Source organism: Schistocerca piceifrons, chromosome 3, assembly GCF_021461385.2.
Source record: "Schistocerca piceifrons isolate TAMUIC-IGC-003096 chromosome 3, iqSchPice1.1, whole genome shotgun sequence".
Lineage (NCBI taxonomy): Eukaryota > Metazoa > Arthropoda > Insecta > Orthoptera > Acrididae > Schistocerca > Schistocerca piceifrons.
In genome coordinates, this window is record NC_060140.1 from 278738746 (window position 1) to 278754614 (window position 15869).

The 15869-nt window shown below is 37.7% G+C and overlaps 1 protein-coding gene across 1 annotated transcript in view; it reads right to left on the reverse strand.

Moving 5' to 3' along the window:
* Positions 1-453: 453 nt before the first annotated feature.
* Positions 454-15869, reverse strand: part of LOC124789390 (serine-rich adhesin for platelets-like) — a 371977-nt gene continuing 356561 nt past the window's right edge. Inside the window, exons 15-16 of the mRNA XM_047256721.1 lie at positions 2970-3231; positions 454-1050 (exon numbers count right to left, since the gene is read on the reverse strand). Coding sequence (XP_047112677.1) covers positions 703-1050; positions 2970-3231 — 610 coding nt within the window. The 3' untranslated portion in view covers positions 454-702. The remainder of the gene's footprint in view (positions 1051-2969; positions 3232-15869) is intronic.

Here is a 15869-nt window from a genome sequence, read left to right on the forward strand (position 1 = left end):
TAATAATTGACTTACCCTCGTATATTGGACCTAATGGTAACAAATAGACCTGACCTCCACTGTGGTAAGGTCAAAAGTATGTAATTTGCAGGAGACAGGATCAACCTATTCTGATGTCTGACCGAATGAAAAACTTCTGATTATAATATTGAACTTTGCTAATGCAAACTCCAAGGTTATAAGTTTAGAAGAGATGGAATATTCTTAGTCTTCATTTCTTCTGTTAGCATGCAATACAAATTACACGTGAAATACATGTTCTTTAGCTGCTGCAGGGTAGTGTTCAAATCACCAAGAATTCACAATAAATTCTAGGTATAATAACACACAGAAAACAAAATAAAGAGAATTTTTATTGAATCTATACAACATATGTAGATACTGGTTATAATACAACAAAAAATCAAGTAATGCATATCTGAATGTGACTAGAAAAGTGTTGGTTTGTCTATCAGTTCATGTATGTTGTATAAATGGTAATGACAGATTATTGATATATTTGTAAAACTGCATCAGTAAATTATAGATTATAGGTAAATTATTTGTCCTGTAATAATAAGATATGCATGCCTTCAAATAAATATGAATGATACTGGCTACACAAATCACTCAAATAACAGAAGTGGAGTTAATCTACAGGCAGTTTTAGTATCATGCAAATAAAACATGAACTATTTGCACCATATATGTAGTAGTAGTTTGTTAACTTTGATTTGTATCAGATTTCACTGCACAAATGTCTTTGTTGCCTTTTTCATTAGCTATTACAACGGTAACAGAATTAGTTTCAAGTTTGCTTCCAAGCTTTTCCGCAACCCGTTGAATTGAAGGTTTCACATTGCTTTTCAGAGTTCCACTGAATAAAGGTACTTTACTGAGAGTACTTGCTTTTGAAACACTGTTAGCTATTTGCCGTGTGTTTGCATCAGATCCTTTGTTAAACGATGGTGATGAACTGAAATTATTGCACAATGTGTCCGAGTTCACTGAGATTTTCACTTTGCTTCCCTCTTGCTTTTCTACTGTACTCCCACCATTTACAATAATTCCCTGTAAAAAAATCATAATTCAGACAGTTCTGAAATAATTTATATAAATTACTTATGGAACCACAAAGGAAAGAATGCAAATGATGATATGCCAGTGATCTGTTGTGACTCATTAATGTGTTTCACAAGCTATACTAATAACAATACCCTGCAAAAGAATATATAAATATTATCTAGAATGTATGTGCCTCTGTGTACTGTGGTTCCAATGAACACACAACAAAGATAATCCTACAAATTGTATGCATTATTTTAATATTTCTTCTGTAAAACTGGAAATTTCCATCAAGTTTTATTTTATGAAACTGTGCTATACATATCCATGGGATAAGTAACAGGTACAATATTTTTCCATAATTTACTGCCTTTCTAGTGACTATGATTTTGAATGGATACTAAACCTCTTCTGGGACTTGTAGAGGGTCATAAATACATAATATTTTGAATTGGAACCCATGTCTGGAAACATACCATTTCCATTCCACAACTGTTTCAGTTCAAATGTTTAACTCATCCACTTCTGCTTCAGGAATTGAATTAGGCTGATGCAGTACATTTATCAGGTAACAATTTAAAAGGAAACATAACAAAACATCCACTTATCACTTAAGCACAGTTGTTTATAATAACACTTAAACATTACATGCTTGCATCTTAAAAAATGCATACTGTACATACAGGACAGTACTGATGCATTGATGCATTACAACAGCAGCTCAATATCAATGTGGCAGCCACCAACACTGTTACAGACACTGTACTTATGAAGCATGTCCTGGTAGACATTCTCCCTCCCACCTGGTGTCTCTTCAACTTCTAGTGCAGCAGCTAGAACTCATGCCAGTAAAGTTTCATCAGGCTTTACAGGAGTCTCATAAATTAAACTTCACATATGACCTACAAGAAGTAATGCACATCATCCTGTGTACCCTATTTCACACCAATACAACTCAGAGACTTTTCTCTTTCCCTCAGCAGGCATGGGCGACTACATGCCTGAACTGAAACCATTGTAGAATGGAAACAGTACATTGCCAGACATGTATTCTTATTCAAAATATTATGTACTTGCTTTCTTTACAAGTCCTAGAAGTTTTTAATGGGTATTCCCAAACAATTTGAACACATATCCATAATAGAGACACAAAATTAATGTTCATGTAGACATGACCTTGTTGCCTTTGGTTCAGAGTGGACTTATGTACTCTAGCGCAAAGATATTAAACAAGGTCCCATCTAACATAAAGAAAGAAACTTGGTATCATGACAAATTCAAAATAAAATCAAAGAAAGTAATGAATGTGACTAATGCCACTCTTTATGCACCTTAACTGATTACCTAGATTCAAGGATTGAAAATTTCTGTTAGCTACAAGGCAAGTAGTTGCACTACAAGTAGGTTCTATACAAATTTTGAATAAAATTAATGGTGCTCTCAAACCAATAATAGATACTCAATATAAAGGAGAACCTACCTACACCATTGTGCGTTCAATGGGCTAGTTTAATGGCAGAAAGGTATCCTAAACAAAGAGTTTAAAAGAAATGAGGTAGGTTGGACTAGAATAAAACATCAAAGAGGTTGGGTGGGAATGACACATACGTGTGCACCACTAGCCCAAAATCAAATGTACATTAAAGCTGTTCTATCTTGGAAACCATTCAGAATAGGGCATATGTGCATATAAAGTTTTCTGCCTCAAATGAGTTTTCCTGTAATATCCCTGAAAACTGGCCATTCCTGCTAGGACACCCTGTATATTATGCCCTATTACCTATTCTCAGTTGGACTTTATGTCTACTGAATAGCAAAGACTTATCCATTGAGAGACACTGGGTAATTTAAAAGTGTACATACTTTTAATGTCCTGTGCATTAGTACAACAAATACTTCTGTGTAGTTTAAACACTTTAACTTACATTTTCTTCTGTTCTTCTTCTAAGATTTGATCTTGAAAGTGTCTGTGATAGTTCTGAGTGCAGAAGAGATGAAACCAGCATCTTGTTCTCAACAGGACAATTTTGTGTACCATTTGAGACTGCATTATCAAGAAAATCAAACTTAGATGGTTGCCTTTTTTCTTTTCCAGAAGGATATTCACCAATTATTACAGAGACTGGACGGTGCTTTTTAATAGATGCTTGGGATTTACTCGATGTTGACCCATCAGATGAGGAGGAACTATTGAAAAAAATTAAACCATAAATCAGAAAAAAGCATTGTTATTAATCTCAACAATCAAATAAGACATCATTTAAAAAAAATTACCTTTTATTATAATATGATTTAGTTTTATACACCAGTACAAACAATGTTTGGTAATGACAATGTGTTCAAATTTCCATACAATAATTTATTAGCTTCAAACTGTTTAGCTGTCAGGGTACCAAGTATTAATCTAACAGTACAATTACATAAGACGAATCAGAATGTTTCTAGTTCCAAAAGTTTGTTATTCATGTATAAGGGGTGTTCAAAAAGAAACGAGCCGGATGCATAATTACAGAAACCAGTACCTGCATGTTAGAAGTATTGACCCTGGCTGTTGAGACACTTGTCCCAGTGTGACACAAGGCAGTGGATGGCTGTCTCATAAAATTCCTGAGGCTGTGATGTTAACCATTTCCACACATACAGCTGGACGTTGTCATCGAGGTGAATCATTTGCCCCTCAGAGACTTTTTAATGGGACCAAAACTGGCGTAATCACAGGGAGAGAGGTCCGGACTGTATGGAGGGCAGCCGAGAGCCTCCCATTTGAATTTCTGCAGGAGTGCCACAACTGTGTTGGACGTATGAGACTTTGCATTGTCGTGGAGCAGAATGACCTGACGGGTGAGATTGCCTGGTCGTGTTGACTTTTCGCTTGGCGAAGGGTGGTCACGGGTTGTGAGTAATGCTGGGCATTCACTGTTGTCCTGTGCTGCACGAAGTGAATCAGAAGTGGGCCATCTTGGTCAAAAAAGAGTGTCAGCGTAGGGGCAAACGATTCATCTCAGACGATGACATCCAGCTGTGCATGTGGAACTGGTTTACATCACAGCCCCGGGAATTTTATGAGACAGCTATTCACCACCTTGTGACACATTGGGACATGTGTCTCAACAGCCAAGGTCAATACTTATAACATACAGGTACCGGTTTCTGTAATTATGCCTCCGGCTTGTTTCTTTTTGAAGATCCCTTATAGAAGAGGATATATTACAACAAAAGTAATACTGAGGAACAGATAGAAAATCACAAATATTTAGTTTGCACATTGGGTCACAATGCAAACATGAAATCAATGGTGGTCAGCCCCATCCTAAAAAAACAAAAGCTATGATGTAGATATGAACAAAGTCTGATACTGGAACAATGGAAACTCCAGGTGTCTGAGTTTGCGTGAATATGTGTGTGTGTGTGTGTGGGTGGGTGTGTGCTCTACTTCAGAATATAGCCTTTTCCTTTTGCCCAAAAGCTGACTTGTTTAGCAGCCTTTTTGTTGTGCCTGTCTGCAACTCACCATCTCCACTATATGGTGAGTATCAGTCTATCCTTTTCATAATACTGTATGATACTTGCATTCATATTTGCCAGGTGACAGAAGCAGTGCAGCTAGGAAAAAAGTCACAAGTGGAGATCATATAGGATTCTGTGTTCTTGGAGTGACTTTTTTAAACCTGTTCTGATCATTTGATGTTATTTTCTATGCAACTGTGGATTATATTCATTCACTGGTAAAAATCTAGCATCAGTTTAAAGAAATAGGCTTTAGTTACAAATAAAAAGAGCATGGGTGTCTGTCACAAGTAAAACAGGGAATGAAAAACACCAATAAGATTTTCTTAATATGCATCACAAATCCCCACACCATTTATGTGACATATCTGTCTGTTAATAAAGCCCTTCCACATGCACTTAAACCAGTTTCTGAAGAATGCCAACAAAAGACTGTGATAGTTTTCTTGCATTAGTTTGCTCATGTTGATTAGTTACATTTTCTATGGACCATATTCATGATAAATGTTATGATGCCGAAAGTATCAACTGAAAAAAAACAGGCTATATATTTTTAAAAAAAATTATGTATCTATATGCTGGTCTTTTTGAGTTTTTTCTCTATAAATGGCTGACTAATTATTTCTAATCAAGAATTCCTCTGTTTTATAGAAGGAGTTGTTAAGGAGAAATACCTTTAATTTATATTTGAAAACACTTGCACTATCAGATATTGAATTTCCATCAATGAACTGTTTGTTTCATTTCAACTTCACATTGCGTATTGAAATCAGTTTAATATGCATTGCTGGTACATGTAAATCGATATCAATAATCTTCTGTTTACTCCTTGATTTTTACTGTTAATATGTGGTGGTTGCACATTCATACACGTGTAGCCATTGCAAGGCACTTACTGCTTATTTCGTTTAATAAAATGTTAACTGTTTACAAAGCTTTCCTGTTAATCGTACTAAAAATGCTCAGCAAGAAGGTTATAGGCACAGATGTGAAAGCAATGTTTTATAAAGATTAAAAATAGAAGTCGTATGCAGAAATCTGAAATCGGTTCATATGCAACTTATGTGTGTACCAACCTGTTTCTTCCACCAACTGATCATTTGTGTGTGTAGACAGCTGTTTACTTCATACATTTAGTCCTAAAAATGAGTGGTACAACCTCATATGGGCTTCTGACAGTCGGACATGAAAATTATTCAATGTGGAACTTTGCCATGAAGGTGTATTTAATCCACAACAAACTATGGTATGTTACAGAAAACATTCCTACTGATCTGACAAAATTGGATGATTCTTGGAAGATGAGACAGAAAAGCACATTCCCAGGTTATCCTCTTCGTGGAAAAGACATGCTACTCACATATAAGTTACGTGTATTGATGGCAGATGTCTGGATAACCATCAAGAAAGCACTTGAAGACTCTGGACTCACACATAGGGTGGGCTTGCTTAAAACATTAATCAGAACAAAATTAGGTAAATCCAAGTCAGTAGATGACTGCTGTAATTGAATCATAGCAACCACACTTAAGCTAAAAGAAATGAAATTCTCGACGAGTGAAGAGTGGACTGGAACTTTTGCTCCTTGCTAGATTACCCGATGATTATCGACCTATGATTATGGCACTTGAACACAGTGACAAATATTGTTCTAGAAATGGTGAAAAGGAGGAAGCTCAGCAAAAAATAATGATAAAGGAAAATTAGAAAAACAGTTAGAACACAAGAATGGCTTTCTTGCAACAGGTTCTAAACAGTCTCACAAAAGGGAGATGTAGTATTTAGATTCTTGTGCCTTGATTCACACCACGAATGATGAAGGGAAGTTTCATAATGCCAGGCTGTGTAATAGCTCAGTGATCAATGTGGGGGGTGATGGTTTAGTAGCAAAGACTTCTGGAAATGTCAATCTGACCTCCAGTACAGGTGATAAAACAGTAGATGTAGAAGTGCCTGGGGTAATTCATCTTCCAAACTCAACTGTGAATTTGCTCTCTGTTACTAAAATTGTAAGCAAAGGATATAAAGTGACCTTTAGAAAAAAGAAAGATAGAAAGGTGGATTCATTTATGATGCAGCAGGTGCCAAAGCATCACATAAGAATGACATCCATAGTTTGAATTCAGGTGAAGTAAAACAATTCTACTATACAAAAAATAGTGGATTCCTATGGCATCCCTGGTTAGGATGTATACATTGCAAAGTATGCTGAAGTTAGTAATAGTTTCAATGGGACTAAATGACAATAGTGTGGTCAAGGCTCCATATGAATTGTCCATCATGGGGAAAATAGTCACATCTTCCATTCACAGCTTGCAAAATGTATTTTAAAAAGTCTTGAACTTGGTAACTCTGATTTATGTGGGCCAATGGACACAGCGTCTATTGATAGACATCTTCATTTTCTCATAATTTTTGATGACTTAAAATAAAAAGATTTCTGACTTCTGAAAGTAACATCCACCAGTGTACAGTACAATACAATCCACAGCAAAATGGTGTCACTGAGAGAGCTAGTCAAATCTCAGTTGTAAAAGTCAATACCAAGATGTTCAATGAAAACTTACCAAAGGAGTATTGGGCTAAAGTGATGGTTACAGTTGCATACTTATCAAATTGATACTCATTCACCAGACTTGTAAATAAAATGTCATATGCAACAATATAAGGAAAAATATATTGTAACTGCATAGAAAACCACTCACTAGATGGCAGCAAGAGAACACACATATATAAGGTATTACAGTTTGTAAACTGAAATACCTTTTAAATGTGTCTTCTCCTGTCACTGCTTAGTGAGTAGTTACAGTTTGCAAACTGCAGAAGCAAGCACACCTGATGCACATGACTGCCATCTCCAGCAGCTCAGAATGGAATGCCAGTCATGTGTGCATGAAGTAAGCTTGCTTGTATGAATTAAAGTGTGTGTGTTTCCTTTTCTGAAGAAGACTTTGGCCAAAAGCTAAATGTGCAACAGTCTTTTCACCTGTGCCAGTCTGCAATTCTATGTGTCACCTTTATGATGAGTAGCAAACTATCTTTTTCCTTATATTATTATTTTCCACACTGGAGTTTGCAGTCTTTTAAATACCATATGCATTTTGATACAGGAGAAAGCCGAACTCAGCACACTTCAGGATTTCTACCTGTAGTGTAACGATTCCACTGCAAAACCCTCCTTCTCTAATGACCTCGAGATTGACAGGAGGTTACACCCTAATCTTCCTTCCAAAACCCCGTCATAAAAAGTGGGATAAGAAGTCACAGAAGATGATTTTTGTAGACTACTGCCAGGCAAAAAAGGTGACTGATTCACTGATAGGGAGATTTGTCAGACGTCAACAGGGATGTAAATTTTCAGGAGGATGAGAATTTTGCAAGTTCAAGGATAGAGGAACTTAAAATCACCAGTGTCTTAGAACTGAAGCAGAAAGCAGTTTATCATGAGATCCATACTTTCCACACTGCCAAATCAGTATAATATGTTAATGGGTTGTTTTATGATTTTGACAGCGATCCAGTGTAAACTGAAGCTAAAAAAATGGAACCTATAATTCAACTATAGTTTATAACGCAAAGGTCAAGCAGAGAGCCAAAACCCACTATTTTACCTACAATTTGCAAAAAGGACTTCCAAATGAAGATATTGTTGTCACAGAGGCCTTGGGAGGGATAAATAAGGAAGAACTGAAAAAGCAATCAAGAAATAATTCTCGTCTGTAGTTCTTAATGGCACATTCGTAGAGAGAGAGCTATCCAGGGGGCACACAAACCTCTCAAGACTAAATGGGTATTAAAGATAAAGCCTGATACTGGCAATACACCAGAAACATTTAAGGCATATCTAGTGGTAAAAGGGTGCTCTCAAGGTGAAGATGTTACTTATCAGCAAACTTTCACACCAGTGGCCAAGCATGTATTCATTAGATATCTCTTATCTATAGCAGCTTGAGAGAACCTAGAGATCAACCATGTTGATATCACCACCACTTGTCTCTACAAAGATTTAAAAGAAGCAGTATGTCTCAGTCCACCAGAAAATTTTGCAGTGCTTGACAAATTATGGAGTCTGAAGAAAGTTGTTTATGCAGTTAAAGAGGCTGGTCAGAACTGGAATAATAATAATAATAATAATAATAAAAGCCAGTGAGATGTTAAGAAAACTGAAACTGATCTCATCAAACACTGATACATGCATCTATTTTCATAGAACTTTGTGTTCTGCCTTACGGCAGGTCTTGTCATGGGGGAAGCCTTGTCAGAGAGGTCCACTGAATGAGTGTCCAAGGAAGTGATTCCAGTGGTGGTTTCCCATTGCCTTCCACTGATGATGATGAAATGATAATTAGGACAACACAATACCCAGTCCCTGAGTGGCGTAAATCTCTGAACCAGCTGGGAATTGAACCCAGGTCCCTTGGCGTGACAGACCGCCGTGCTGACCACTCAGCTAATGGGGCAGACTATTTTCATAAAGATGGTAGCAAACTAGCTATCACAGCTTTGTGTGTTGCTAATATGTTATTATTCTCAAATTACAAAAGTGTTTTGATTCACATCAAAAACTTTTTTAAGGAATTCTTTTTATATAAAAGACTTCACACCAGTGAACCAATGCCTAGGTATGGAAATTAAACAAAATCATGAAAAAGGAAAAATCTGGATCTCCCAAGAATCCTATGCAAGAAAAGTTCTGGAGAAATTTGAAGTGAGTAAAGCCAAACTGGTGTCAACACCACTTGAACTCAGTTTGGACTTTGAGGCAATCAAATCAAGTGATACTTAAGTGAACCTTATCATGAATCAACAGAGGTCTTCTACATTTATCCTACATCCTCCAGACCTGACATGTTTTTTTCCCATTAACATTATTAAAAATATAACAACTATTTTAAATAGATCCATTACTCGTCAGTGAAAATACTGTATAGATATTTAGAGGAAACCGTGGGCTATAAGCTAGAATTTTCTTGACATGGCTACAGAGAAATAATAACCTTCAGTGCTGCAGATTGTGAAAACAAAATTAATGGCAGATACTCTGTAACTATTTCAAGTAAAGAAATACAATACTAGTAGAAAACAAAAGCTATTACAATATATGTCTTTGGCAACAACTGTTAAGGTTTTGCTGTGGTTAAGATAGCTTATGTGTCAGGTAGATCCAAGTAGTATCACTAAGTCACTTAATATATATTGTGATGACAAAGGTACCATTCAATGAACCAAAAATACAGTGACAAGTTCTAGATACAAGCAAATAGATCTAAAATATTTTATAAGAAAGCATGCCGAGTCAGTTGTTATTACTATTGAACGTCTTTCTTCTGAAGAAATGATATCTGATACACTTATAAAACGCCTAAGTAACATTGTACATGAAACATGTATATGAAACTATGGCCTTGTGAAATAAGTTAGGAGGTGACTGTTAACTAAACTTCAGAATATGTGAGGATATCAGTTTAAGGGGACATGTTGGAATATCTGAATTAATACTGATGGTTTTCTGCTTACTCTTTGATTTTTACTATTACTCTGTGGCTATTGTGCATTCGTATAAGTGTAGACATTGTAGTGCTCATACTGATTTTTCCATTTAATAGCACATTAATAATCTTTCACGTTAATTATACTAACAATCCTCAGTAATTGATAGGAGCTAGGATATTTTTAACAGTATAAAACTGAACAAGCTGGTTTTTTTTGTCCTTTTTTTTTTTTTTCTCTTTTCTTTTTTTTAAAAAAAAAAAGTTTACGGCTAGCCCATTTGTGTAAAACAAGTCACTAACTTTCACAAAAACAACAATTAATATGTTCAGTGGTGATGATTTTTCATTCAGCTTAATAGAAATGCTTGTATCATCTTCAACCAGGTCAAATTTGCCAACGACTGTCCCTGTGGACTCTCTTTGTAATTTCTCCCCATGCAGATGGAATTGTATTCATCTTTGAATTACTTGAACAGGCTAGGGTAACGTTCTGCATTCTGTTTCTTAAATAAGAACTAAACAGGCATGTGCTGAACTACATATTGCTTAAAAACTTAACTTCTCTAATTATGGAATAGGGTAGATTGCTACTCACCATAAAGACGACTCACTGAGTTGCAGACAGGTACAACAAAAAGATTGTTACACATGCAGCTATCAGCCAAAGCCTCCCTCAGCAAAGAAAACATACACATATTCACACAATCAAGCACACCACACACACACTTGGCCATTGCCACTGACAGATCTGACCAGAATGCGACTGTCACATGAATAGCAAGATGAAGTACTTCGAGGAAGACCGCTGTCTGGCAGAGTATGCATGGGTGCTAGGCACAGTGTCAGGAGGTGGAGGGTGAGGAAATGGAGAGAGAAAAAGGAGGAGAGCAGAAAAAGGAGAGGAGAGGAAAAGGAGAAGAGTGGGAAAGGAGATGAGAGGAAAAGGAGGAGAGTGGAGAGGAGAGAAGAGAAAAAGAAGGAGAGCAAAGGAGAGGAGAAGAAAAGGAGAAGAGTGGAAAAGAAGATGAGAGGAAAGGGAGGAGAGTGGAGAGGAGAGGTGCCAAAAAGGAGAGGAGGGGAGGGGAGAAGGAAAGGGAAAAGGATGGACAAGTATGTTGGCAGAGGTTGGCTCACAAAGAGGATGTGGGAATGTGAGAGGAGAGGAGGTGACAGGACAAGGTGGCAGAAACTGTTGGTTGCCATTTCCCCATATGTCCCCAAATCCTCCCATCATCGCCAAGAGCCACCTACAAAAGAGTGCCTTGTCACTCAATACCACCCCAGACTGGAACAAATGAACCACATCCTACATCATGGTTTTGATTATCTATCATCATCTCTAAAATGAGGGACACCTTACCCCTCCAAAACTTGGCATTCCACAGCCCGCCCAGCCTCCACAACATCATAGTCCATTCCTATGGCACTCCCAATCTCAACCTCCTGCAACAGGTATCATATCCTTGTGTAAGACCTAGGTGCAAGACCTGTCCAATCCACCCACACAGTACTTCTTATTCCAATCCTGTTACAGGCTTATCTTACCCCATCAAAGGCTTGGCCACTTGTGAAACCAGCCATGTTGTGTACCAGCTCTGCTGCAGACATTGCACAGCTTTTTACATTGGTGTGACTACCAACCAGCTGTCCATCAGGATGAATGGCCAAAAACAAAGTACACCATCCTGTGGCACAACATGCTGCAGAAGATACCATGTTTGATTTCAATGGCTGATTCACAACCTGGGCCATCTGGATCCTCCACTCCACAACCATCTTTTCTGTACTGCACAGATGGGAGTTATCCTTACAATACATTATGGGAGTTATCCTTACAATACATTCTCCTCTTCCTAAATTATCCTGGCCTCAACCTGCAGTAACCTACTGCCCCCAAACCCTCCAACCAACAGTTTCTGCCTCCTCATCCTGTCACCTCCTCCCCTTTCACATTCTCACATTCTCTTTGTGTGCCTCCCTCTGCACTGTACCTTCCCTACTCTCCTTTTCTGCTCTCTGCTCTTTCCACTCTCCTCCTTTTCTGCTCTCCTCCCTTTTCACCCAGAATCCCCCCCATCTCCTGAAACTGTGTCTGGCAGTCTGTAGTCTCTGCACACCCTGTCCGACAGTGCTCTTCTGTCCCCCCACCAGTACCTTGCTACCCCTTTCCCCACTCCACATTGCTATTCACGTGACAGTCACATTCTGATTGGAACTGCTGGTGGCGGCTGCAGGGTGTGTGTGAGGTGTGCTTGCTTGTATGAATGTGTGAATGTTTTTTTTACCGAGGAAAGCTTTGGCTAATAATTGCAAGTGTAACAGTCTTTTTGTTGCACCTGTCTGCTACAAGTTAACAGATCACCTTTATGGTGAGCAGCAATCTATCCTATTCCTTATATTGTTTTTATTCTAACCTGAAGTTTTCATTGCTTATCTTCTCTACCACACTATTATGACTGACACAATCAAATGCATTCAGTAAGCCACAGAAGATTCCAACTGGTGATATTCTATCATTTAAAAATTTTGTAATGCTCTCAGTAAATGTATAAATAGTTGTGCCCTTGGGAAGGCCCTTTTTAAAATCTGAAATATGACTGGCTAAACATCACACTACTACACAGCTGGGTGGCAACCCTGAAGAACATTAAATTTTCTAAAGGTGGTATTTATTGACATCGACCCCTCATATAGAGAGGCCTACAGATGATATATTCTAATCTGTGTTGGAGAACACCCCCAATTAATGATGCACTGCATGTGTGATTAAGGTCATTAAGCATTATAGGGACCTCTATTTTTATAAACTGAATTGGAAGTCTTTGTCAGTTTAAGTCCTAACTCTTTATAGGTTTGTGGTCATTATTTTAACTACAGCACTTAAGGTTAAAATCTCTAATCCAGTGCCCATAAACAGCCCTATTGCATTCAGCTACTGTATGGGAACATTCTTTGTCCAATAAAACAACCACAATGAGCTTGTAGTGTTCTGTCAATAGGTGGTAGCATTCGTACTTTGTAGTCGGTAAAGTAAAGCACTCTCAGTTTCCAGTGAATGGACTGAGTTGTAACTTTGCTGGTAAGTCTTTACATTTACAAAATTAAGTTGATTTATTATGATTTTATTGTGCAATACAGATACGTAGACAGTAACCTGCCTCCTATTTCACTGTATCTAGTGCAAATCACTGTGAAATGAATTTTTTTTTGTTTAATGTATGCAGGGTTGGCTTAAGGGACAAGCAACACAAGCTGCCACTTGGGGCACTGAGCAGTGTGTGAGGGAAAAGAGGGAGGCATGTTCTGGAACTGGCCCTGTGTGAATGCAAGAGAATGTTCATAATCTCAATTTTCCTAGAGTTTATGTACTTTTTTGGCTGTAAAAAAATACTTTTGCAGAAGTTATTTTATTTTATTATGGTATCTCACTATATAAATGGCACTTTTATCAATCGGCTTCTAAAATACAGCATGGCACTCAGATGTTATAGGCAGTTCCATAGAAGCCAACTCCCATTTTAATATAGCAAGGTCAACTTTTTGTGGGCTGTGAGCTGCATAAAGTAATCAAAACTGAAGGAGAGCACAGACTGTGTTGAATTTTGCTGGTAAGTCTCTAGATTTACAATAATAAATCAATTTATTATGATACTGTAGTGTAATATAGATATGTTAACAATAATTTGCCCCTAGTTTCACTGTATATAGTGCAAATCACTGTAAAATGAGGTTTCTTGTCTCATATCAGCAAAAATACATACATAATCTTAACTTTCTATCAATTTATTGTAATATTTTGTTGTAAAAAATACATCTGCACATGTTATTTTATGTTATTTGGTACCTCAGCATACATCAATGAGCCAAAACATTATGACCACCCATTTAATAGCATGTTGTTCCACTTTTCAAACACAGTACAACAGAGATTCTGCTTGTCATTGATTCTAGAAGTTCTTGACATGATTCCAGAAGTATGTGGCAGCAAATGTCTATGCAAAAGTCAGTCAATTCCTGCAAATTTTGCGATGTTGGTTTACAGGCACACAACTATTGCCTGATATGTGTTCCAATAGGTACAGTTCAGGCACATTTGCTAGCCAAGATATTAATGTGAGTTCACTATTGTGCCCCTCAAACCACTGCGGCATGATCCTGACTTTGCAACACAGACATTTTTCGAGCTGGAAGATGTCATTGCCATGGGGGAGACTTCAAGCATGAAGTGATGCAAGTGGTCTGCAATAATGTTCATGTAGTTCATTACTGTCATGACGCCTTCGATTATTTGTTACAGATTCCAAGGAAGCCCAACTACATGTACCCCATAGCATAATTCTGCCTTCACCAACCTGCACCTGAGGTGCGGTGCATGTTTCGTGCAGCTGTTCACCTGATGACGGCATGTAAGGACCCAACCAGTGACCTGGTGTAAAAAGAAATGTACTTCATCTGACAGGCCATATGTTTCTATTGATCCATGATGAAAACTCAGTGATGCTGTGCCCACTGCAACAATGTCATTAGGTCAACACAGGGAACATGTAGGAACCATGTGATGTGGAGCTCCAAGTTCAACAATGACCTTTGAACAGTGTGCTCCGAAACACTTGTGCCTGCACCAGCATTGTGGTCTATCATCATACCTGCCACAGACCACTGCCTATCCTGGATTACACAATTGGGGATCCTCCAACCTCTACGTTTTGTAATGAGAAATGATCGTCCAATACCATATGGCCTACTCATTATTTCACCTTCCTTCAACCATTTCCATAGGTGTTCACAACAGTAGTACACCAACAGGAGACCAGCTTCACCATTTCAGAGATTCTTGTTTCCAGCTGCAGTACCATAACAATGTGCCCTCTGTCAAAACCACTTATATTAGTGGATTTCCACATCTGCGGCCCATATCTTCACTATAATGACTGCCTGTCCATCTCTTTCTCACTTACATTCTTTCCTTACTGAGTCATGTACCTGCAACATCACCAGGAAGCATACAACCTCGCAGTGGGCAGTGGTCATAATGTTTTGGCTCATCAGTGTATACATGACACTTTTAGTAAAAAGTTTCAAAATTTTAGCACTCCACTCAGTAAATAGTTTTAATATGCATTCTTCCTTCAATATCATATTTTTACATAGTTGTGTAACAGTTAAAAATATTGTAATGTAAATAATTTGTTTTTTACAATTTAGGTTATAATGTCATTAGGAAAATCAGGCTTCGACTCTACTGACATAGAACAGCTTCTTTTGGAAGATGTGTTTGATGACATTACTTCCAATTCTTCTAAGCAGGGTATGAATCCATGTCAACATAACACTCAAAACATTTTTGGTACCATTTGGTCCTAGAGTTCCTATGAATTTTCATTTCCCTCTATGGGGATTAATGAAAATTTTCTACTACTTCATTGTTGCAGCAACAGTAAATTCATGTATACTTGACAAGGAACTGTAGTTGAGATGGCAGAAGAAGAGCTCTGGCAGCTTGCAGCACTGTTGCCAGTTTTCAACTGTGAAGTGCTAACAGCTGCAGGCAAAATCAGCAGCCATGTACAGAGCTGTGACAACACTGAAAGTTTGCGACAGAGACATTTAAAAAATCGCTTTATGTTACTGGTTGAGGTAGGACAGTGAAACTAACAAGCTCAGTCCAATGCAACTGACAGGGATCAACTTAAACCAACTCAAGCTTTCTTGCTGGGGATACTAAACCTCAGTCACACCTAAAATTTAGAAATATTCGGCCAATGAGCTGATTGGAAATTTCTCCTCAAAACTGAAAATGGGACCAACACCCAGCCTAAAAAAAAT